The 23,869-nt window shown below is 42.9% G+C and overlaps 1 protein-coding gene and 1 long non-coding RNA gene across 2 annotated transcripts; one reads left to right on the top strand and one right to left on the bottom strand.

Moving 5' to 3' along the window:
* Nucleotides 1-3,830, bottom strand: LOC119009271. Its single transcript, XR_005071675.1, has 5 exons — nt 3,581-3,830; nt 3,127-3,360; nt 709-840; nt 455-571; nt 1-363 (listed from the first exon to the last, which is right to left on the bottom strand). It is a non-coding gene; the product is annotated as an uncharacterized LOC119009271 (long non-coding RNA).
* On the top strand, nt 2,840-22,711 carry LOC119009270 (germ cell-specific gene 1-like protein). The gene is made up of 5 exons (XM_037080351.1): nt 2,840-3,386; nt 4,610-4,657; nt 7,590-7,742; nt 19,439-19,550; nt 19,995-22,711. The coding sequence occupies exons 1-5, from the start codon at nt 3,086-3,088 to the stop codon at nt 20,293-20,295; spliced, it is 915 nt and encodes a 304-aa protein (XP_036936246.1). The 5' UTR covers nt 2,840-3,085; the 3' UTR covers nt 20,296-22,711.
* The last annotated feature ends 1,158 nt before the right edge of the window (nt 22,712-23,869 follow it).

Genomic DNA, 23,869 nt, shown 5'->3' with positions numbered 1-23,869 from the left:
TTCAATTTGATTATGGAGTGAAAATATGGAACAGTTACAAACTTTATTCCAGAACCTGGAAAAACAGCAAATATTCACAACAAGGATAAAAAAAAAAAATCAAATATCCTCAGCCAAGAAAAATACAACCCTTCAGATGTGAGTGCCTTAACCTGGTGACACCAGTTCTCTACGTCACCAAACGTTTTACATCTTACAGCTATATCAACCAATGCTGCCTCATAAGGAATACAGTATGTCCTCTGTCAGATGCCGACAGTCAGCCTGGTTGAGGTGGACGCTGGTATCTTTGTCTTTTATAACATATATCTCCACTGTGGGCTGCTCAGTAGACCCCTGGAGGAGAGCGTCAGGATCTGTGACCTGCAAAATCCAAATTCACAAAATACATATATAGAAAAATGTGATTAAATGTCTGCATTCAATAATACTTACATAACATAACCACACTCACAGGCCATATTCAGGCTGAACGAGTTGTTGGGCTTTGAATTCCTCCTTTATCCATACAGTCATAACATGACCACAGTGACACACACGACCCATCCGCCTCGTCCGAAACAGTGTTAACCTGGTCGGGACAGAGATGAACAAAACATGAATCAAAATCAGCAGGTTATAATTCTCGTGTCTCGGCCATGTTTGCAGGATGTGTGCAGCAACATCACAGTGTTGTTTTGTTTTGTTTTTTTCAGAATGTACTCTTACAATAGCGGTGGCTGCCAAAACGCTCTCTAGTGTTTTGGCTTCTGTCCTCTCTTTACAAATGTTTCCAGTCGCCTGTGAGGTTGTACATGTTGAATTCAGTCGATGGCGGTCATACACAAATTCAGCCTTTATCTGAAAAATAGCAATAACAACGGTCATAAAAATACCCTACAGCAAACGTTTAATACAATTTGGCTACTTTTGTCATTGTGACCAAATGGCAGTAACTAAAGTTGTGTTCCCAGTTAACTGGTGAAGATAATTAATTATCATCAACCACCTTAGAATGCAGTCATGAATCAAAAGAAGAGAAAAGGAGTAGTTTGAAACTGTTGCATGAACTTAACAGTACATCTTTTCCATGAAACACACATTACAGATAAGGTTTTGAAAGATACTTTTAAGGGTAAATGTTAGTTTGACTAGTGAATAACATTAACAGGCTCAAGCTGCTCACTCACATGCCTTGTATGATATGGATTTATTATATACATTTTCCAAATATGAGCTTTTCTTAACAAAATACAGCTGTGAGAAGAAAATCTTCCTCTGCATGTTTCATTTTTTATTTTTTTTTTTTAATTTCCTTCACAGATTGACTCTAATTCAATCAGACGCTCATCAAGACTTCATTTTCCTGAACATCTCACCAGCCAGAGTTCATCTTCAGCCCAGACTGTTTCTCAGTAACTGTGTTTGCACGCTGCTCATTACAAACAGCAAATATATTATGAGACAAACATAATACTGCCGGAATCACAATTCTATCACCATGATGAAGGAACATTTTAATGAATGTATTTGCCAAATATTTCAAGATGACATTATTTTTAATTTGTTTTCCCGGCAGCATCCACTTTTTTTAATCTAATATAGTAGCAACTAAAGCATGCATGCTTGCCTTGTTGCATTATTTATGTAGCTTTTATATATTAAACTTTAGATCTTTTCTGACTACTGTTTTGTATAAGGCCCTTTCTTTTTCCTGTGCCTGACGTCACTTCTTGCTGTCGTTTCTATGTAATGGATTTCAGACAGTCATTAGATCAAGCTTCAATACCTACAGCCTAAAGAAGAAACAGAGTTAAAAGTGGCAGCACCAGCAGAACAGAAGTCACTCTCTCCTGATAATTTGAGGAGTTCACTGTTATAACAAGACATTGAAGACATTAGGACAACTAACAACTAACTTCTCTTGTTATATATAACAGTGTCCTATTAATCATGTTAAAACGTGATGGCTTATTGTTATAACATCAAAGATTTCATATTATAGTGAAAAGCGTTTTAAAGCAACTTTAAGTTGAAACAGTTGTATTAATTATCATACACAATGAATAACTTTTACAACTCACATTAGAACAAAAATATATTCATGTTATGACGTGAAACCTTTCATAACTAGTTTTTCTTAATTCTAAAAAGTTCCTTGTGATAATGTGACAGTGTGTTTGTGTGCTGTGATTGTGTGATTGGTCTGTGATGAAATGCTTTGTTATAACTTAACTAACTAGTGAATGGAAACTTTGGAAACTTTGATGGAGATGGAGATGTTGTGGCTGCATTAATGGAAGCAGGATGTCTTAGTTCACAGCTGCTGTGAATGTCATTGTTTCCTATGAGTCCCTCCTGCTCCATATGATCATAGTGAATCGTTGCGGTGGCACATTAAAAAGCCCAAAGAGGGCTGAATACCTGCACATTTGCTCGTGTAGTCGAGGGAGCAGTCTGGAAAGTGAAACCTTTTATATATATATATATATATATATATATATATATATATATATATATATATATATATATATATATATATATATATATATATATATATAAAGTGTCCCCCTGGAGTAAATCATTTATAATGACTGTCAAACAAATCTGAATAAAGTGTAGTGGGAGGCCACCTGAGCTGACTGGAGCGTGTCTGGCTCCTGATCACTGTCAGTGAGTCATGGGTGCATCATCCTGCGTTGTTACAGACACTGAGGCAGAAACTGCGCGCACCGTGACACAACTTGGTGAAAGCAAAGCAGGATTTCATTTAATCCTGAGTGTGTTAGATGTGACGACTTTTACCGCGAGAAAATCCACGAGGAGCCCTGACAGGAGTGTGTGTGTGTGTGTGTGTGTGTGTGTGTGTGTGTGTGTGTGTGTCAGGTGTGGGGGGGTGGCAGCCCTACAAAATGAGAGTGCGCCTCAGTGGAGGAGCAGATGTGAGAGGCGCGCTGTCGGGGCCAGACGTACCGCGATAATTAGCCGCGGGTATATTACCGGGAATAACCGGATTATGAGGATTTGAGCGGAGACATCGCAGGAATCCGGTGTCATACAAGGCGAGGGGATTAAGTCAAGCGCCTCCACTCCTCCGGTCGCCGTCATGGGGATAGACCGGCGGCGGAGAGCGTCTCTGGCTCTCACCTTGAACTTCCTCGCCCTGTTCCTGGCCGTGTCGGCTCTCACCACCAGCTACTGGTGCGAGGGCACTCGGAAGGTGGTGAAGCCGTTCTGCACCGGACCGGTCACCACCAAGCAGTCGTTCTGCATCCGGTTCAACAGCTCCAACATCAACGACACGCGGCTGGTGCAGTACATCTGGGAGACCGGGGAGGACAAGTACGTGATGAGGAAGTTCCACACCGGCATCTGGTTCTCCTGCGAGCAGAACATCAACATGACCGGTGAGTTGGGGAGGACGGGCGCCGGCGCCGGAGCGCGCAGCGGGCTGTGCGCCACGGAGAGGCACGGACGCCCCGCCGCTGCTTCTAGAAACCATTACCATAAAGGACAAACATTCCCGCTTTACCACAGACTAGATCTGACGATTCATCTCAGAAAAGAATTTAAAAGTTAGATTTACAAAAAAAAAAAACACCTGTTCATAGAGACAGGAGGAGTTGATGCAGGACTTTCATGAAAGGTCTCATCAGGTCCAAATATTCAGATCTCTTGTTTTGTCACGACAACGATCCCAACGTGCGGAGATATTCAGCTCAGAGTGAGGCGAGAGAAGCAGCTCGAGTTCGCATGTGACTGTACACAGGTGGTTCTGATGGATCACAGCAGCTGCTGGTGAACTTTCTGTCAGCTGATTAACCCGCTCATCATGCGGATTCTTTTTTAAATGCCAGACTAAAGGCTCATTATTCCCACTCCAGATGTTAATGTTGAATTCAGTGACATATGTGTGATGATATGAAAGTGAATTCTTATGATATTCCCCGTCAAACTGACTGTGATTCTCTCTTAACTAAAACTACACCGCAGCACAGTGTAACTGAAACTCTGTGGCAGTTCAGAGTAGATCAGAACACTGTTTCCTTGTCACTCACTGACAGGATTACCCCGATAATGAAATCCACTACCATCAACTCGCGTGTCTGAATTGCCACAAAACCTTTAATTGCCCGTGTCTACTAACACACAGCATTTACTACAGTGTGTGAGAGCTGGGCCAGCTCCAGATTAACCAGCTGCATCCTCCCCCCCAACTGTGAATCGAGGAAAATGTGTGTACATTATCTGTCTGTCTCCAGACTGCCGTACAGGCTTTTGTTCCGCTGGCAGTGAAAGCCCAGAGAATACTTGGCCAGCACGCTGCTACACGCTGGGCTTGAGGCAGGAGACTCTCCTGACATGTCGGGGGAAGTGGCAGAGAGCTTGTTATTGCACAAACACAGCGAGGAAATCCCTTCACAGATGGCATCAAACAGGGATTTTGTTTTTTTTTTTCTTCCCCCAGATCACAGCTTTCTCTTTGTCACAGAGTGAGATAACTACCTGTGATTCTCTATCTCAGTCTGGAGAATTGATGGAAGTCCCTGTCCCACTTATCAGCATGCTGCAGTAGTGAATGTACTGTCACTGAGTGCCAATGAAGTGTCCAATGTGTCATGTTTTCCAGGTGAAAAATGCAGAAGTTTCCTTTATGTTGCGCCGTCAAACGAACGAGGTAAGAGCACCCGACTCCTCACAGCACTATCACACTGATGCTAAATGGACAAGGAATAACAGCTTGTTGCAAGTATGTAAGTAAGAAAGTAAGACAGGAAGAAAATATGTTTTTTAAGATCCGGCAAGAAATCCGGTGAAAAGTTCTCTGTGCTGCTGTGAGAGTGATGACGGCAGAGAGCTCTCCTCTGAGCACCAAAACAAACCTTTATGAGTCTGAAATCTTTCACCCCTCTCAACGTTCAGGGCTGTTTTCTGATCGCGCCGAGTTAGCCGCTTCCCCCCGCGGAGACCATTTTGGCTGAAGTGGACATTTTGGAAAAGGAATCGAAGACCTTTTGTCAGGGTGATGAAACACTGGCACCGTCTGTGTACCGAGCAGACACTTGTTAGAACGTCTGTCAGCCTCCAAACGCTGCATGGTTTCACTCGTTTTATCCGTAAGCCTCTAATTATAAGAGATATATATATATATATATATATATATATATATATATATATATATATATATATATATATATATGTATATATATATATATATATATATATATATATATATATATATATGTGTGTATATGTGATTTGAACAGGCTTACTGCTGGTTACTTGTCAGGAAAGTTTGACTATCATGTCGTTCCGAGGCAGCTTACAGCTTCCCTGCTTCAAATGAATAAATCTTCGCTTTTCTACACCTAAAGTAATCAAGTCAGCAACATAAAACCAAGGCTGAGCCATCCCCATTACACTGTTTTGGCAAAATCTGTAATTACTGGGCTGCAGTGCCACAGAGCAGTGGGACTCTGTTCCCTAAGTAAAGTGGTTTCCAACAAATCGACTGCTTCCTTTATTCAGGCTGACATTGTGCTCAAGTTAGCAGTTCTCTGTTGGGGAGGGATTGCTTTTTGCCTGAATCAATGACATAAACAACCACACAGTGATTTTCAGAAGACATGGAGGCTGCAGTCGAGGCGTCCAAGAGCAGCGCGTTGATAAAAGTATTGTCTTCATTTAAAAAGTGGTTATTTCTGTAACTTAACTTGCAGCAAGCCTCATTGTGTTCTGTTGCTCTGTCTGAAACACTCTTTTTTAGCTCCTGTCTCTTTAAGGCCCCCTCCCAAATACCCTGCTCTGATTGGTCAGCTCACACACGCCTGAGCCAGCTCCGCTCACCCAGTCTCTGATTGACTCTGTGGTGATTTCAGTTTCAAGTTGGCTTCACTGCTACCATGAATAAAGATGTCAGTTATTCGATGCAATGTGTGACGCGAAGGTGTAGTGTGATGTCACAAAGTCACATATTAGAGGCGGGGCTGTTGATGAGGCGTTTCAGGCACTCTAGGAGCAGTGAGGAGGTGATGCTGACATTGGGCCTTGTAACTTTAAAGACATTTTACGTGAGCAAGAGCCTCCATGAGACACTGAAGGAGAGGAATGAAATGAAATGAAAATTGATTCAGTGACGAAATCACCCTTCCTGCTTTGTAGGGCTGCACAATCAATCGCAAAATACTCGAAATCTCGATATGACTACGCGCAATATCCAACTGCAATTATGTTAGAAAGTTAAAATGTGTCAGAAACAGTGTTTTAATGAGATGTGACAGTGCTGCAGGGATGCTCTGGCCTACAGAGCTTCTTCTCCAGATGTAATAAGACATGTTTGTTCGGCAGAGACTGGAGAAATGCCACATCATCCTGATTTTACTTAGTCTTTCAATGACACTGAAAATTGCAATTTCAAATGTAATCATCCATAGTTATCATGAATTACATCGCAATCAGCTTAATCTGTCAAAATAATCGCAATGTCCCTTTTTGACCGTATCGTGCGGCTGTACTTCTTTGTACGGTCCCTCGGGCTCGGTGCCACCAGGACAAATGCGAGTCGCAGTCTCTTCCTTCATAGCAGACTGATAAAGTCAGACCTTTCTCTAGCACTGACCACTGCTGGGGAGATGAGAGGCTATGTTTGTTAGAAAACACCAGCGGGAACATAATGAGCCTTTTTAGATAATGAAACTTTGCGAGGTATTTTTTAAAGGCCACTGAGAGAAAGAGATCTTCAAACGCCGATATGACGGCTTGGTTGCCAGCTCGTTTCAACAGCGCGATGTTTCCCCCCGTTACACAACCTCAGTCACTCTATATTCTCTTCCAAGCATCCGTCGCGTTCGCTGCGCTCTCCCACATGCTGGTAGCAGATTAAGATATTAGATATATCAAAGCAAAATGAGAGGGGGGGACGCTCACAAAGTGCTCGTAATTGCAGCCACTTTGAAGACTCTGAATGTCCTCTAATGACATTTTCCTGAGTCCTCTCCATTCTCCTACAATATGTTTAATTGGAGATATCTCTTACCGACATGTGGGATTCAATTTGGAGCAGGTAGGAAATACTTTGTTACCTGAAGGACGTAACTCTATTCATAATTCATTAATAGGACCGGATGAATGGAATATTTAGGCATCCGGCGTATCACTTTAGTGATTAATTAACCACACAAAAGCTCCCTGCCCTTGGGTGATATATGTAATTACGCCACAGCTTACATTTCCAGGATTTCAAATCCTCTGATATTTCGCTCCACCACGCACACCGACCTGAGCCCAGGATGCTGGTCATCTCCTGGTGGATCATGTATCCTTCCTCTGACTGTGAAGGTTAATGATATGGGTGACGGGGTCAATAGTCCACCTTTCCCCACTCGATCTCCTCCCATTCCTCCATCCTTTCCTCTCCCTTCGCCCTTGCTTATCCATATTCTTCCTCAATGCCCCATCCCCCCATCTCTCTCTCCTCCAATTCCTATCACTACACCCACTCCATCATTCACTCGAGCGTGGTCACCCCCACCCCCGCAACATGAAGACAGTGTTTTTTTTTTTTTCCTTCCTCGTTGCTATTCCTTTGTCATAACCACCTCTCTCCATAGGAGTGCTGTGGCTGTGCATTGTTGCGGAGTGCCTGTACATCCTCCTGCTGGCCACCGGAGGCATCCTCATGTCCATAGAGGTGTGTCACTTCGGCAACGTCATCGACGGCCTGAAACTCAACGCCTTCGCCGCCATATTCACCGTGCTGTCAGGTGAGTGACGTCGTGATGTTTTTTTTTTTTGCATCTTTGACATCAATTGCAGTCCATTATGACGACGTGAAATCCGAATATTAAATTATCACCGCTTTTTGTGAGCGAAAGTTTGAAGAATTCCCCTCCCAGCGTGTCCCAGTGTCGCAAAGACAGCTTTCGCAACACGACTGAAGCTCAAAACAATATGAATCCCAGTTTGAGCTATTCCAGCCGTCCCACTGTTACCTGGGGATTGTGACCATCAGAAAAATGTACCCATCATTTTACAGCCACTTCTTCCACAGTGTAAACTTTGATGGCCCGTGTGCATCACTTGGTGTTGTAATTCCTTGGTAAACAGCTTTAAAGCCGGCAGTCTTCCTGCAGGCGCGGTTAACTGGCTTCCACCAAACAAGCGGGGCTTTCTCTGCTTTTTGTTCATTACATCTAAACTCCCGCTGAGTCAAATGCAGTTCCTTCTGATTTGTCTCACAGTAATCATCTTATTTCAGCCCCCATAATATCCTGTTACTGAACATGAACCAACGTCTTCCATGTTAATGGGACACTCTGACATTGTTTCCAATGTAATCCAGTGAATACTAATATCATGGCGTATCGCACTGATCTGAAGCTCCTATGGACTTGAATGTGCCGCCGATATCTCTGCCGTTAAGATACTTAGTTACTTGCACTAGTTAGCTGAGCAGCCTCCCTTTTTTCTCAAGTAACCTCCCCAGGAACCTTGTAGAATGAAGGATTCTAGCGATCATCAGCTGACTTTGGGTGACTATGGGTCCACATATAGTGGCAGACAACTGTCAGCTCTCACAGCAAGGAGTAGATGTCAGCATCCCGTCTGTTACCGTGTGCAGAGTCTGCTGTTGGATATGAAGTGGTATTAAGAACTGATTTGATCTTCACAAACAGCATAGTTTTACTGAAAAGCAGATCATAGTGTGTTTGGGGTGGACGGGTCCTGTGAGGTGCTGATGGACAGAGACAGCTCCTCCCCCGGTAGTCTTTTTGCTCGGCCTCTGTCGCTGAAGCAACAGTTGGGGGAGCTTGCGGTGGATGGATTTGTCACCCTGACACTCAGTATCCAAAGATGACGCAGGTAAAGTGTCACTGTTTTCACTCAGAACTTTTAGAAATCGTTGCACATCACAGCATTTATCACAGTAACCCCGGCAGCACATGATCCATATGCAGGTGCAGACTGATAAATAAACGCACCCACTATGTTAGAGAGCAATTGCAAGGACATTAGAATGGCCCTTCCCGGGGTGACAACGAGTGGCACCAGATGACAAAGCCCTGCAGCTGTGCCTGATACACCCTCACTTATTCATTCAGAGCGGCTGATAATAACTCTTCCTTATATTTGTTCTAAAAAATGTATTTTACTTATTGTGTGCTTTGGTGTCTTTTTTGATCCCTGATGATTTTTTATTGAACTCACTGTTTCATCAAGATATCATCATATTTAATTAGCTGTTGAATCAGATTATGAGGCTAGGAAATATTCTTCCATGTCATTATAATCCAAATGTTGATCTGACCAAGTACACGAGGCCAAAACAAATGATGGATATAAACCGATTTTTTGGAAAACATGTATTTTTATTTCCATTAGACCTTAGAATAATTGAGTCCTACTTTTGTTTCCACGCTGGCTTTGGGCCAGTCACATATTTAGGCCAGTCGCAGCCTCTCTGCCCCTGAGAAGATTTCCAGCCGGTTTGTAGCCTGCCTCCCTCTCTCGGCGGAGGACTTAACAATGACCTTCTCTCTAATCCACTCTGTGAAAATGATCCTGACCACCGCACTCCAGGCAGTGAATCAGCAGTGAAAGTTACTCCGCTCAACAGCAATGACTCGCAGCATTTTGCTGGCTTGACAGGCCAGGACCAAGAAATGTTTAAATGAGCCACAGGCTGAAGAGCCGGTACACCCTGGGTCTGCGGGTATGCGCATTATTTTACACATAGAAACATCCAAAAAGTTCTAGTAAGGCTGTCTTTTCATGCTAGAATAGCCGAAAATTCTGGGATGCATGGAGTGATGGAGGAGTCTCTGTGCAGCTGTCAAACTTCAGCCTTAAAACAACCAGAGCAGAGCATCATTTATGGAGCCAATAACATTTTAAGAGGTGCAACAGCAAAAGTTTATTATGTACAGTGTTCTCTAAGGTGAAGACGGCCTTCGAGTCAAAACGCTCGTGCAACTTTAGTGTGTGCTCCAGACTCCATCCCTGTCCTCAGCTGGTGCTGTAACGCTTCCAGGTTGTCGGCTTTGGTGGCGTTATAAACACTCAACATTTTGGCACGTTGACATTATTGCGTGGCGACTGAGAACATCAGTTGCCACACACTTCTGGGAGCTTTCCTGGTGTATAGCACTGGTGTCAGTGAGTACAGGTTCTGGTGCAGGTTTCTGTACAGGCAGGAGTTTACCAAACCTGGCAACTTCAACCTGACCTCACTGTGTTGGGAGATGTATTTTATACCTTTACTAGAACCACACGAGTAGTTTCCCCCACCTCACCCCAGCTTGGCAGTCAGCTCGTAAACAGGAATAGAACTGATTTTTCTCAGTTGTTCAGTCTGTTAAACATTATTATAGATTCCAATACTTTTCTTACTAAGACCTGCTGTAGTACTCCGCCTCTGATTGGTTGCCTTTGTTGGTCAAGTTGGTTTGGTTTCAGAAGCAGAGCATCTTAGCAAGAAAAGCAATGTGATGCATAACAAGACGTCTGTTAGCTCTGTCAGTTTCCATGGGACCACTCTGTATGCCCGCTTATCAGATGAGTAAACAAGTGTGTGTTTTTTATTAAATGATTTTGTGACCAGAAGTCACTTATGTCACCGATGACAGAAGATACTGAAGAGTGATGGTGATGTTAAGTCCAGGGTTGAAAATCGTCAAAATGTCCGTTTCTGTCTGAACTGGATTTAGTAAAGTCATATTCTTGCATCTTTCTTGAGATCAACACGCCTTACCCTCCCTGAAGCATCCAGCATGGTCTCTGTAAAGAAAGGCCCCTGATCAGCAAACAAAGTTTAGGTTGTCTAGTGTGCAACACTTCAGACTCCACCGACACAGATCTGGAGAGACTCTTTTCAGAAACATGGGGTATTTAAACCTTGCTGAGCCTGAGACTGCGTGTAGATCAGTCTGGAGTTAGAGATGGGAGTCTCCCAGTCTGACTAATTCTTTGATTTCAGACTACATACGGAGTCGGCTAAGTCCCCTTTGATCTAAACGGCATGTGGAGAAACGAACAGGCTGCGTAGAAATCCTTCAAACTTGGTAACAGTTGCTCTGTGCCTCGTCAGTGTCCTGTGACATTCATCTGTTGTAAAGTTAACCGAAAACCACATCCCTACTTTTTTTTTTTAAATGTCATCCCACCAAACAAGCGCCTCCCAAGTTACACACATTTACATATTTTACTATAAGCTACAACAGTCTGATTGTAGCTCATTAGAAAACATAGTCTGTTATTATTGTAAGGCATACAGTATCTTCCGCTTTATGATTGGCCAAGATTGACACCAGTAAATGTGTTGCCTCTTGTCGATGGACATGAGTGCATGTGTGTGTTGTGAATGTGAGGTATTACTAAGTGTTCTGCTCAAATGTGATACATAGAATTACCATGTGTCATTTAACAGCTTATTCAGGAACAATGCTCATAGATAATCATTCCTGTCTGGCTCATTAGTATATACATCCATCTCTGTTCTGCTAAGCTACCATTACACTTGTTCATTCATTATATTTTATCATTCCCTGGCTGCTGCTCAAGAATGTGTGTACAGCATTGTGACCCCCTCAGAGTCGAGGCAGAAGTTGATGCTGCTTTGCGTCAGCAGCTGCTGGGGAAGATTTCGGCTTGCGAAAGGTGTAAATGGCGTCTTTGCGAATCAATTTTTGGATCTCAGATATTTCAGAGGCTTGGATTGCGCCGGGAAAGCTGTGTGGAGCCGTTTTGTTGTCGTGCGTCAAGTCCCCGGCCGCTTCAGTCGTTCAGGAGAGTGATGCAATGCTGTTTTGCAACTCCAGAAATGTTTCTGAACTTCACCTGACTTTCCGGGTGGCACACCACCTCAAATTCAGAAACGCACAGTAACGCTCCGACGGCGATGTCATTGCGCATCACGATTGATCCCTGTGTAATATGGCAGTTCAGTGGACGACTCTACCTTAAAGCTGCATTACGTGTTGTCTCTGGGCCCTTGTGGGCAGAGTGTAACCAGCAGCTAACGCCACAGTGACATATTGTCACCTGGGTTGGCGAAGCTGTTGGCAAACAGTTGCTTGTTTACGTATCAAGCAGAGACAAGAGCCGCATCAGTATTCATCTGGGGTCGTTTCTCGGCTCACTCTGCAAATCTCAGTCCCAATATTTACAATTCTTTAAGCTCTGTTTTGGTCTCGATCACCTCCTGAGGGAAATGTCTCACTCTTTAAATGCTCCACTGATTTCACTGACTGGTGCTGGGCTGTGTAGAAGCACAGGCCCGCCGCTGCTGTTTTTGAGATTGAACCAACACAGTGAAGTTGGGGCTGTTAGGACAAAACAAAGGAACTGAAAGATGCTAAAACGCTCTGTAGATTTGAAGCTACCTGCAGAGTTGTGAAGTAATTTCTCTTTGTCTTTGTTACAGCGAGTTACCTTTTCACATTTCGTTCATCATGCTCATTTGGAAATGGATTGGTGCAGCTTTGATATAAAGTTTTCACACGGGCTGAATCGGGCTTTTGTACAGAAGCCAAAATATTGTTGGCGTCCAAACAGACGCAGGCTACAATGCGAACTGTTCCCTAACTAGCTCCCGCTTGCCACTTCTGTACTGGCAGACGATTTCTGGAAACCTTACAAGGTCCTGAGTAAACTCTTAAAAATTCCCTCGATACAAAATCAGGTGCATTTTGCATCCAACAGAGGCAGTCCTCAGATACATATGGGCCATCCTCAGTGTCACATCAGAACAGAAAGCTTATCTTGCAGTGATCCACTGCTGGTGTCCTCATCTTTTCATTTATAGCTGACAGGAGCTGAGCCCAGCACGCGCCTCGCTAACTCAAGCTCGAGCGAGTCGTGTTTTCACGGACCTTCCCTGGTGTTTTGCCCATTCTGACTTTCAGTCAAACAGTAAGTGAACCCGTCAACCCCGTCTGTATGTGTTATGTTTTATTTAATACAGACTCACTGTCTGCACAAAGGGAGCTGTCTGCATAAACGGATAGCTGAAGCCTGTTACTGTAAGTCCAAACTCAGTGTAGGTTTCATCCTCTTTTTTAGCATCATGCTGGCTTTCTAACTGCTTCCCAAGCTTCTCACAAACAGTTTAGTGTGCTTGTAAAACGCGTGAGTTTAGGAAGACATTTAAAAGATGTTTCTGTTTTTTAATGGGGTGAATAGATTGAGAGTGGTTATGGTAATGAGGTGCAGGGGAACAATAGACAAGAGCAGATTAACCTTTATTAGAGCTGCCAATCATCCGGGGACGGTGAGAATGTATGGAGAGGAAGCCCAGGAGTACATGACAGAAGATGAGTGTGTGGGAGAAAGACGAAGAGATCGTTCCCGTCGTCCAGGGTGGGTGATTAACTGACCATTTCTGTTTGGGAGAGAAAATAGCCACTCAAGCTGGAACGTATTTGCATGTTGTATACTTTAATAACAAAGACAATGAACTATGTTATGCCAAGTGGAAGTGTTTCCCAACAGTTTGGGCTTGTGTTCCCTTACAGTCCCTACACTGAGTGATTTCTACGTACATCCTCATACCTTAGTCGTACAGTTGCAGTTTGGTTGGGTTCAGCCACTACGGTTTATGGAAAGATTGTGGCTTGGGTTGAAATGAAGTACTCTGTGTTACGCCACCTTATGCACGAGCATAATGTAACAGAGTAAGTGCAATACATTAAAAAGTTGACTTTCTTATAATGGACACAAACAGCAGTGAATGTCCATCCATCACCCCTGACTTCCTCCTTTGCTGCTGTGATATCTGTTATGGCCACTCGGGGTCACTATCTAGCAATAAATGTAACTACGAGTCGTGATAAGCTGCTCGCACATGGTGGTTTTCTGATGAGGGCGAGCGGGATTTCGCCTGTCCCTGAAGTTAGTTATCGGTCAAGAGAGGATTTGGGTGTAATCTTTGGTTGACAACCCAAAAACAGCGCTGCTGGATCATTCTTCGACAGCTGACTGCGGCGCGTGGTTTAGGAACAAAAATCTCACAGTGTGATTGCTGATGCAGTGGTATCTACAAACCACTTTTCACCGGGCTCTTTGTTCATTCAGCATTTCATAGATAAGAACGTTCTGTTGTGTGTGTCCATAGGTAAATAGTGATGTCGGCAGTCTCGTAGGTGTTTCGTTAATCATTTTGTTTTATTGATGCTGTGTCTGTATACCTGGTCAGGTGGGAGGTTCATTTTAGGTGCGGCTGAGAGGGTCACATAAACTGGAGCAGTGAAGAGGAAGGAGGTGGCAGCTGGGCTGTGAGGCTGCAGCTTTCACTCATATTTTTCATCATGCTTCAGCTTTTTATTTCTTTTTTTTTTCAGTGTAACTTTGCCTCCGTTTCAGTATCTTGCATCTATGCATTTTTTTTTATTTATTTTTTTTTTTTAACCACATTACTCCTGCTCAGTCAGCCTTTTGAACTTTTCTGGTGCCAAGCAACATCATCTGCCCTTTATATGAGGTGGCATCCTGATGCCAGCCAATCCAAACACAACACGAGTTGATGCTGACTGCACTGGCAAAAGTGCACACTGAGAGCACCATTTGTGATTTCACAGAGACACGGGAGTCAGAGCGTCCGCATCATCCTTAAAGTGATGTGTTTTTTCCTGAGGTAAACAAATGCGGGCGGGCTACAATTACAAGAGGGATTTGAATCAAATCCGTCTAAAGTGGCATGGCTTAGTAAATGCAGCACGACAAGGAGCTGTGGACTCCACCCACAGTAGTACACCAGCAGCAGTAGCAGTAGCAGCAGGAGGAGGAGGAGGAGGAGGGGGAAGTAATGAGAGCACAAGCACATCTCTTTTGGACTTTTTTTGCCAACTGACTCATATCACTCTGCTAGCTGTTAAGAGCCCATGAGCTGACAGTAAAATGTAGTTTAATATGCCGGACGGTTTTCGCTAATCACCCTAAATCAACCTGACAGGATAAACAGATGCACTGTGTATTTCTCTGAATTCAGTCTGAGTCATCGGCAGCACTTTATAGGCAGACACAGGAGAGGGACGTTCATGTAAAAACGATCCAACATTATTTTTCTTGCATACCTTCAGCATGATTTAGGAGATAAATTAAATTGTCCACAAGCTTAGGAACATCCATAAAGTGTTTTCTGTAAAAAGTGTTTTTCTGTTTCTGTAAAATAGAAACGCAACATTGCCACACTTGAGTTTGTTTTGACGTTGTAGTATTAGATGCAGTCACCACACAATCTGACATGCCTAAGCACTGGTATCATACAGTCTGACACGGATTATGATTGTGTTAAACTGTAACATGTAGCCATGAATCTGCATCTCTTTCTGATGGCTTGTTACCGTGCAGTTGTGACCAGGTCATGATTCCTTTAGCTTTCTTTTACCTGTCATTGATCCCGTTTGCTTTTATGTTGGAGTCCAAATGTGTCTGTATCCAAATGAGGGAGAATACCATCCCAACTGAGTTTAGTACTCCTAGTGAATCTATTTTTTTTCCCCCGAATAAATACAATCACATAGCACTTCTAAACATCATGATAATGAGGACATAACATTTATCAGAAAGCTTTTCTTGGGGCCTGTGCACAGCATGTCTCCATAAAACAGAACAGAGAGTAAACGGACCAGATGGACAGGGGATTCTGTGGTATATGTTTATTACTATATATATCATTATTATATTTATTCACCGATCAAAATGTCCTTCTAGAGCCTTGTTCTTGTTCATCCATTGATTCATTCCGTCGTTCATGGTTAACCTTGCTGCCCTCTAGTGGCTGTCGTTGGGCATGTAACTTTTAGTGAAAACACTAAAGTGCATTGTCTGTGTAATACATGGGAACAGCGAGAGGAGCGTCTCACCTGTGATCCTAACGTTAAACAACCTGGATTGACACGTATTGACTTCGCTGGATTAATCTGACCTTGTGTGAGCCCAGCACGCATCATTTCCACGTGACACAACGTGCCATGACTCCGGTGTCAGGTTTGTTCCTCTCATCCTGACACAGAGCTGCCTGTGATCTGCATAACATTATGATAATACTGCACTGGGATCTCTGTAGGAATAAACATGAGCACTGATAGGGATGAGATGGGAATTTAGGTGTTTGGCGCTGAATCTGGTGCGCTCTTGTTCAGTCCGAGGATTTGAGGGGCTTATGTGGTAATCGGATTGGTGGCTACACATGCTGGTTTTGATTCCTGCTCTGTTTTATAGGCATTGAGAAATCCAGAGTGAGTAGAGCTGCTTCAGCTGACAAAATCTGGGACGTAACTGTGAAAATAAAAAAATAAAAATTAAGAAACAGTAAATGAAGGGGCAGTGGAGAAAACCAGACAAAGGCTTGAAAAGTAGAAAAGATGTGGAGAAAGGGACTTGATGAAAAGGACAGTGAGTAGCAGTGATTGTGGAGTGGAAGATAAATAATCAGTGACTGAACTCTTAATCTGCGCTGTCATTTCTTCACTGTGTTTGGGTCTGTAGGGAGAGTGATGCTTCCCACTAATAAAGTTTAAAGAGAAGGGTTTTTTATCCTCAAAAAGAACAAAATGGTAATGAACTAATTAAACAATGTCTTTGCACGTCCAGCTTACCAGCTCACTACAGCACCACTACAGTAAGAAATCTTGCATGAATTCCCAAGTCAAAGGCCATTATTGGTTAAATACTTTACAGGTTACGTGAGAAAGAATCCCTCTGAGGAAGCCAAAATGCTACTGTAACAGAGTTTAGGCTAACGTTAGCAGCTCTGCCCTGCACTATCATGGATTTGGTTGAGTTCACAGGAACCCGAACTAACATTATACAAGATACTGGGTCTGTTAGTAAATCCAACCCAATGCATTAAAAGTTTTAAAAAAAAAAAAAAAAAAAGTAGAGCATTGCCATTTAAAGTAGCAGTGTGTGTGCGTCTATATGAATTAGTGAGTGGGTAAAAACAGTGAGAAAGAGGATGAAAGACAAACTTTCTTTCCCAAAATGTCCACTGGTCTGAAGGCTCATTGCTCCGAACATACACACTGTCCCTGTAGTTGTTAGGTCCAAACCCCTGCTCTCCCAAGATTCATTCTCTGATAGGTTAGAGTTCATCGTGACTCCTTCAGAGCCTGAACCGGAGCCATACCGTCTGGCGAGCCACAGAGCAGGATGAGCGTATAAGATGTTTGATATGAAAAATGTTTTTACACAGCATTATACAGAGAAGATGCTTGGGGTCATTTAAAAATGATTACATTCATAGTGTTTTAGTGCACTGATGTTGTTTTGGGTGATGCTCTTGGATTAACTTTTAAACTGTGAAATATACTGCCCCCATTACATACGTGTCTTTGTTGGGTGTTTCTAAGAGATCAATACAAAAGATTCTAGACCAACATATCTATGTCATAATTTCCTTTTTACTTCCTAATATCTACCTAATTACTAATTACTACCTAATATTGGTCAGGCTCTAGATTCCACTAGTGTGTTACTTCGGTGTTTTCAGATCTAACGACTCTGGTGACGCACCAAATGGGGTAAAAACCCATCTAAGTTTTAGATCTGAAACTTGTGACGCTTGCTATCACTTTTGATCCCGAAGTAAATCCTGAGGTCAGCAATGTGATTCCACAGTGTAACGGCTGGGGAAGAATGACAGCAGCCATGTTCCCTGTCAACCTCCAGTTTACTGCGATACTCTGCCTGCCACCAGGCTGGATTTTCATGGTACAATCGAGGTTGAAATACAGCATGAAGGAACCAGCGCCTGTCGTCGCTCAACCAAAGCAGGGATAGGCATCGATTTCCCCGGTCACTATCCACAGGTAACTGTGGCATAACTGTGGAAACTCTACACTGCAAAAGAAAAGTAAGCGAGCGATAGAAACAGAGGTAAAGCCAGAGTTAACAGACGGGCATTCAGTGGATCGAGAGCGCTCTGATGTTGTGTCAAAGTCTGTTCCCTCGCTGATACATGTCTCGTCTTACAACTGACGGTTCAAAACTGGCATTCTTTCTGCAGCTTCAGGAGGAACCAAAACCTGCCTACTTATTTAAACAACCAGTAAAGCATCCATATCTACTCATGATGAGGAAAATCCTCATTGTGCAGCTGGCTGAAGTTTCCATTCCAGTGTATGAAAACTGTTGAATAGCTAGTCAGAGTATAGATCGCTAACCTTGTGATCATTGATCTGAAGCTCAACTCTGAGGCTGTTCTGTCAACAGTTTTTTTGAAAAACAAAAACAAAAAACCAAATATTACAACGGCGGCGCCTGGAGATGCAGCAGCCTGTATTTTATAGACGACACAGAGTTAGCATTACGAAACATCACAAAACTAGTGAACATCTGCTGGCGACAGCCGTCACTGCCTAGAAATAAGGAGCCTTTTTTTAGTCTTCCTCTTTCTGCAATCAAGGACTCATTGTTTGAAAATGACCGAATTTAGAGTGATAAATCCACCCGTGTTATCTTATAAACTGCATGTACGCCCTGTGAGAATAGCTTTGCATGCATTGCAGCAGTGAATGCAGGGGACGGGGCTGAGCGAGCAGTCGATTCTGTCTCTCCTTCACTCTTTTTGTCTCACAGATGTAACACTTAGAGATTGGATGATTAGTATATTCATCCCCTCAGTATATTCCATCGCACCAGTTGATCCTGTTAGTAAGTCATGGGCTGAGGCCTGTGAATCATGCATGAATAAATCATTTATCCACATTGTTCCCCAACCACCAAAGAAAGACGAACGTTGTTTGCTTGTTTGGCTGCTGGCGATCTGTGTTTCTGCTGCAATAACATTCACTGTTATGATAAAATGTTGACTAGTCGTTCTGTTTTGTTGATATGGATGTGAAATATTTCAGCACATCATACAGCTCATTTGTGCGCTTTATACTACGGCCTGTAGTAATCAGTGCTAAGATGTCAAACTACCCCATTACAGGTAAAGGTCTTTTTCTCTGTGGAAGTTAGCATGCTAACCAGCTAGCACCGGTCCATCCTGGCTCTTTATACCACTTAGTACCACAACAGGTGACTGTAGCTGCAAAAGAAGTTTAAAGTGATCGAAATTGCATTTCCCCTTCACTCACATAGAGTACTTAGTCAAATGTATTGCTTTCCATTGCTGCGAGGAAGCTCATATTTAAGGTTGGAATTTGAAATGGTAAGCAGCGGCCAAACAAAACAGAGACACTGATTATAAAAGCTGTCAGAAAATCAAAAAGTGGCTTGACTCTTGTATATGAGAGTAAATGTGCTTTATGACAGATTTAGATGTGTTGATTAGTTTATTTCTCACATCACACACGCACACACACAGGATTGAGCTTCACAGGGTGTATTCAGCTCAGTAAAGTGTAACACTGCCACCAAGTGGTGCCTAGGGAGGAGTGTGATTGGTGTGTGAGGCGGATGTCAGGATCGGTGTCACCTCTCCTCCCCTGAGTGTGTGTGTCTCTGTGTGCTGCAGGTCTGTTGGGTATGGTGGCCCACATGATGTTCACCACAGCCTTCCAGCTCACCGTCAGTCTGGGCCCCGAGGACTGGAAACCTCAGACATGGGACTACAGCTGGTCATACATGTGAGTTCACATACAGCACTCTGCACACACACACATACAAGGCGAGTCTGTGTTACCAGTGATGACACAATGTATCCTTATTCATTTATTTAATACCTGGTGCATTTGATTGGAACAACAACCTCAGAGCAAAAGCACACAATCTTATACTATGTGTATGAATTAACAACTTTTACAAGTTTGATGTACAAGTTGTCAGAAACAGGCATGCTTCTGATCATCACAACAAGCATTGTTTCCCTGTCACACAGTAATTATTACTTGATCAGGACCAAAATGGTTCCAACAGCTTGTTGGGTCTAGAAGTAGTGGTCCATTATCTAGTTCATTCTATTGAAATGAATACATTATCCATATGTATATTTCTCCATTATTAGCTGATACATCAGAATCAATGATGCCCTGGTGAATACAGTGAGAACAAACTGCTTCTCTTTCCTTTAGCTTGGCGTGGAGCTCCTTCACGGCCTGCATGGCGTCCTCGGTCACTACCATCAACCGCTACACCAAAACCATCCTGGAGTTCAAGCACAAGCGCAGGAACATTGAGAAGAACCTGAAGATCAAGCAGAAGCTGCTGGAGCTGGACTCTCCCGAGCAGGTGTGGGACATGTACATCAGCTCGGTGCCGAGCACTGCCGAGGAGCTGCTGGATCTGTCGTCCAACGGCCGCAAACTCTCCAACACCTCCATTTTCCTGGACCTCAACGACCTGCCCGACCCGCAGGGAGAGGAGTACTGCTAGAGGAGCTGCCTGTAGCATTTTCAGACATCAGCAGGTCATTGTCACGTTCACTGTGGGACAATGATATAATTACTGTTAACAAAGTGAGACCATGTTTGGAGGCTCTGGTGTTTCATTATAAGCTTAACAAGACACCGTTATGGTGATGTGGCTAGCGTGATAGCAGACACCTCCGACATCTGGCAAATATGGAGCAACACTACCATTCATCGAGAAGTGTGTCTCTGGACAGCTATATATTGATTCGTTACTCATTTTATCTTTAGCTCAACCAGCTAGCTTGACCACTGTTGTGGGCCTGAACACCAAAACAATGAGCTGAAAGATGCTAAAACACATTGTAGATCTTAGTTGGGATAACCACGTGTGGGTTCGACGCTACCAGCAGCACATTTTACATTACACATCTGTCTGTGCCTGCAAGGATGTCTGTTCTTTAGTGAGTATCAGGGAAGTAGCAATCAGTTCTTCAACAGGTCCTCCAGAGTAATGATCGGTGACTAATAACACAGGACCAATAGTCTTGTATAATGTACCTCCTCAACATCAACATAGTTTTAGGATAAGCGTTCCCAGCTTCTTTGGCACCACATAACATCTGCATAGTGACAGCGTTGTTGCAAACACGGTTCATGGATTCGGCTCCATAAATGCAAAACGTATGGATGTTATGATGCGCATGTAACCTCGTTAAATAAGACCTTCATGTTATGTCAAACATTCGATGCGTCTTCTTTGGAATCGTGTTAGTTAGCTTGGTTACAACAGTCCAACAGCACGGGCGGATTTAGTGGGTGGCAACAGACTAATAACCCACCAGAGTTCAGAATTAGAAACTTGTGACTGTGGACTACTGAAGGAGTTCTGAAATACAGGACAACTGTCCTGAACCGAAGTTCAAGGACTTTCAGATCATAGGCCTGTTGGTTCCTGGCAATTGCCGTCTGCCAGATGGCTGGGAACAAATGCTTAAGTGGGCCTGTCTTTGCAAACATAAAGCCTCCATAAATGTTTTACACAATCAACATTTAATCATGATCAAATAGTTTGAACACAGTACTTCTGCTCAGGCATTATTGAAGCCAAAACAAGCAGTAATAGTTCTTGACCTCTGTGTTTCTGCTCATAGCTCTGCGGAGGGTTGATGACGAATCTTTCCAGCAGCCTCAGACTCATCATCAGAGCCAATCCAGTGAAGTGTGGTCTCAGTTGTTTGCAGAAACTGTATTAGTGTCTCAGAACTGACGAGGTGATGACATATTGATGCTCAAATGTTACATGTAGAACCTTTAAGGACCAGTGCTGAACCACACACCGTATCTTTGAACCACCACATCGACCCTACAGCTGTGTTAGTGGGTGTAACTTACAGTGTACCTCTGCTTAAGCAATACTGCTGTGAATCCAGGAATCCTCGGTGTACAGATGAAGCCCGCTGTGTGGAGAGGACGCTGACCTCGGACAACACTCTTCCATCCAAAAGTAGCACACTCTGACGTCTGCCGCGCCTCTCGGCTCACCGGCCGTCTTTTTTTTTTTTTATTCGCTGTGGAAAACAAAGTTGCTAAAGCTGTGTGTCCGTGACTCTGTGACTCACTCAGCTGTACATACACGTTGCTGGACAGCCCAGTGATAAGAGGCCCCACGCATCGCTTCTAATATGGTGCACATACTGTATATTGTGCCCCAAAACGTGAACCACACAGCGTTAAGTAGTTTAAGAAGCACTCCTCATCAGGTGTTAACCCCCTCTACTACAGTACTGACAGAGTGTCTGTCTCGCCAGGGAACAAGGGTGGGGGTGACAGAGGGTGGACCTGGGAGAATGACATGGATGGAGGATGCCTGCAGGCGATGCTGAGTGCCTTTACCTCCAGCAGCATGCCTCTGACCGAACAGCATGCTCATTTTAACCAGGGCGATGCTGTTTCTGATAACCAATAACTGCTTTAGAGGAAACATGTAGCTGTCTGTGCAAAACTGCCAAAAGTCGTCAGCGAGAGGAGCGCACCTCTTTTGAAGCTCTCTGTGTAACATTTACTTGATAACTTTTCTTATGTATTCTCAGAATTGTATTGATGGAGGAACAGATCGGGATTGTTGTTCTTTACATTTTAAGTGCATTTGAATCTGTACATTATATATATGTGTGTGTGTGTGTTTTGTTTATTTGGTCAATGGAAAGTGAACTGTAATGTAAACAAGATAAAGATTCATTCTGGCTCAGCTTGAATTCTATTCCATCAGCCTGGGTTGCACTACAAGCCGGAGCATGGATCGTGGTGGCGTCTCTCTGTGTAGTGTGCTTTAGTTACTTTCTTGTGGAAAATTAATTGCAACCTTATGTATTGATATGAATACATTTCTATGAGAAGTTATTATTTAAAGATAAATGGGGGGGGAGGGAACAGCATAATAAAGAATGAACTTGTTTTTACCACGTGCTCTGCTTTCCTTTATTGACCACGAGATGGCAGTGTTCTCTCACATGTGCACGCAGGTACGCCTGCGCTTTAAAACCCATTTACTTTCAATGGGATGATTAAGTTTGCTTTTTTTTGTTCATCTTTCAGTGCACACATGCAGGACTGGAATAGCAGACTGGGTTCTGTTACAGACATCAGCTGTTCACTTTGAAATCAGAATCACACACACACACCAACAACATCAGCAATCACAGAAATTCATTCAAATTCAACCCATTTAATTCTTTTCATTCAGATTGTGACAGGGACCACCAGGCCTTCTCTAGCAGGAGCTAGATCACTGGGCGTTGCAGATTTACATTTTGCAAAGAGGGCTTCACATTCAACACAAATCCAATGCTGATTCATTAAGGCTCAATGAGACGGTGGCGCTTTACATTAGGCTCCTCGGAATAAGCATTAGTCAATAAGTAATAAGGCCCTTATAAACACAATAAGCATGATTATTGTTAGATTATTAAATTAAAATCATTTTTTAGAATGCTTAAGAATGAAAAAAAAAATTATGACTCTTTTGAAACATTCATTGTAACATTAAAAATGCATTTGTTTAATCAACTTATCTTCTGCGTCCTCCTTAACATTTTATCATGGTTTTATAGAATTAATACATATGTTATTAGACATGCATTACCAATTAGTTCTGCATTTATTAACATTTAACTATGCTTTTTGTAAATATGCCTTATTAAGGTTGATAAGTCATTTATTGTACATTTATCAGCAGTAAACTATGCACTTATCAGCTAACATTTCCATTGTAAAGCATCTAGAAATTTTAACCAAGTCAAGTGTTATGATGCTGTTATAAATTCTTATAGATTCTTATTAATATTAATAGGCATCACTTTTAAGGACTTTATTCCTCACTAACCAATGCTTATTAAAGGAACCTTAAAGGGGCTCTATGTGAGTCACTGTCATTTACATGTATTAAAATTGTTTTAATGTCCATGTGTGAGTGGATTGTAACGTATCTCTTGGCTACAAGCCTGTGGATGATATGTTGGTGAAGTTTAATGCTGCTGGCCTGTGGATTTCTTTATGAAGGATTCTTTGTGACTGCACGTTCTCAAGTGCCTCGTCCA

This window comes from Acanthopagrus latus, chromosome 20, assembly GCF_904848185.1.
Source record: "Acanthopagrus latus isolate v.2019 chromosome 20, fAcaLat1.1, whole genome shotgun sequence".
In the NCBI taxonomy this organism is placed as follows: domain Eukaryota; kingdom Metazoa; phylum Chordata; class Actinopteri; order Spariformes; family Sparidae; genus Acanthopagrus; species Acanthopagrus latus.
The sequence above is the reverse complement of the archived record's forward strand: the minus strand, read 5'-3'. Positions and strand labels throughout refer to the sequence as shown.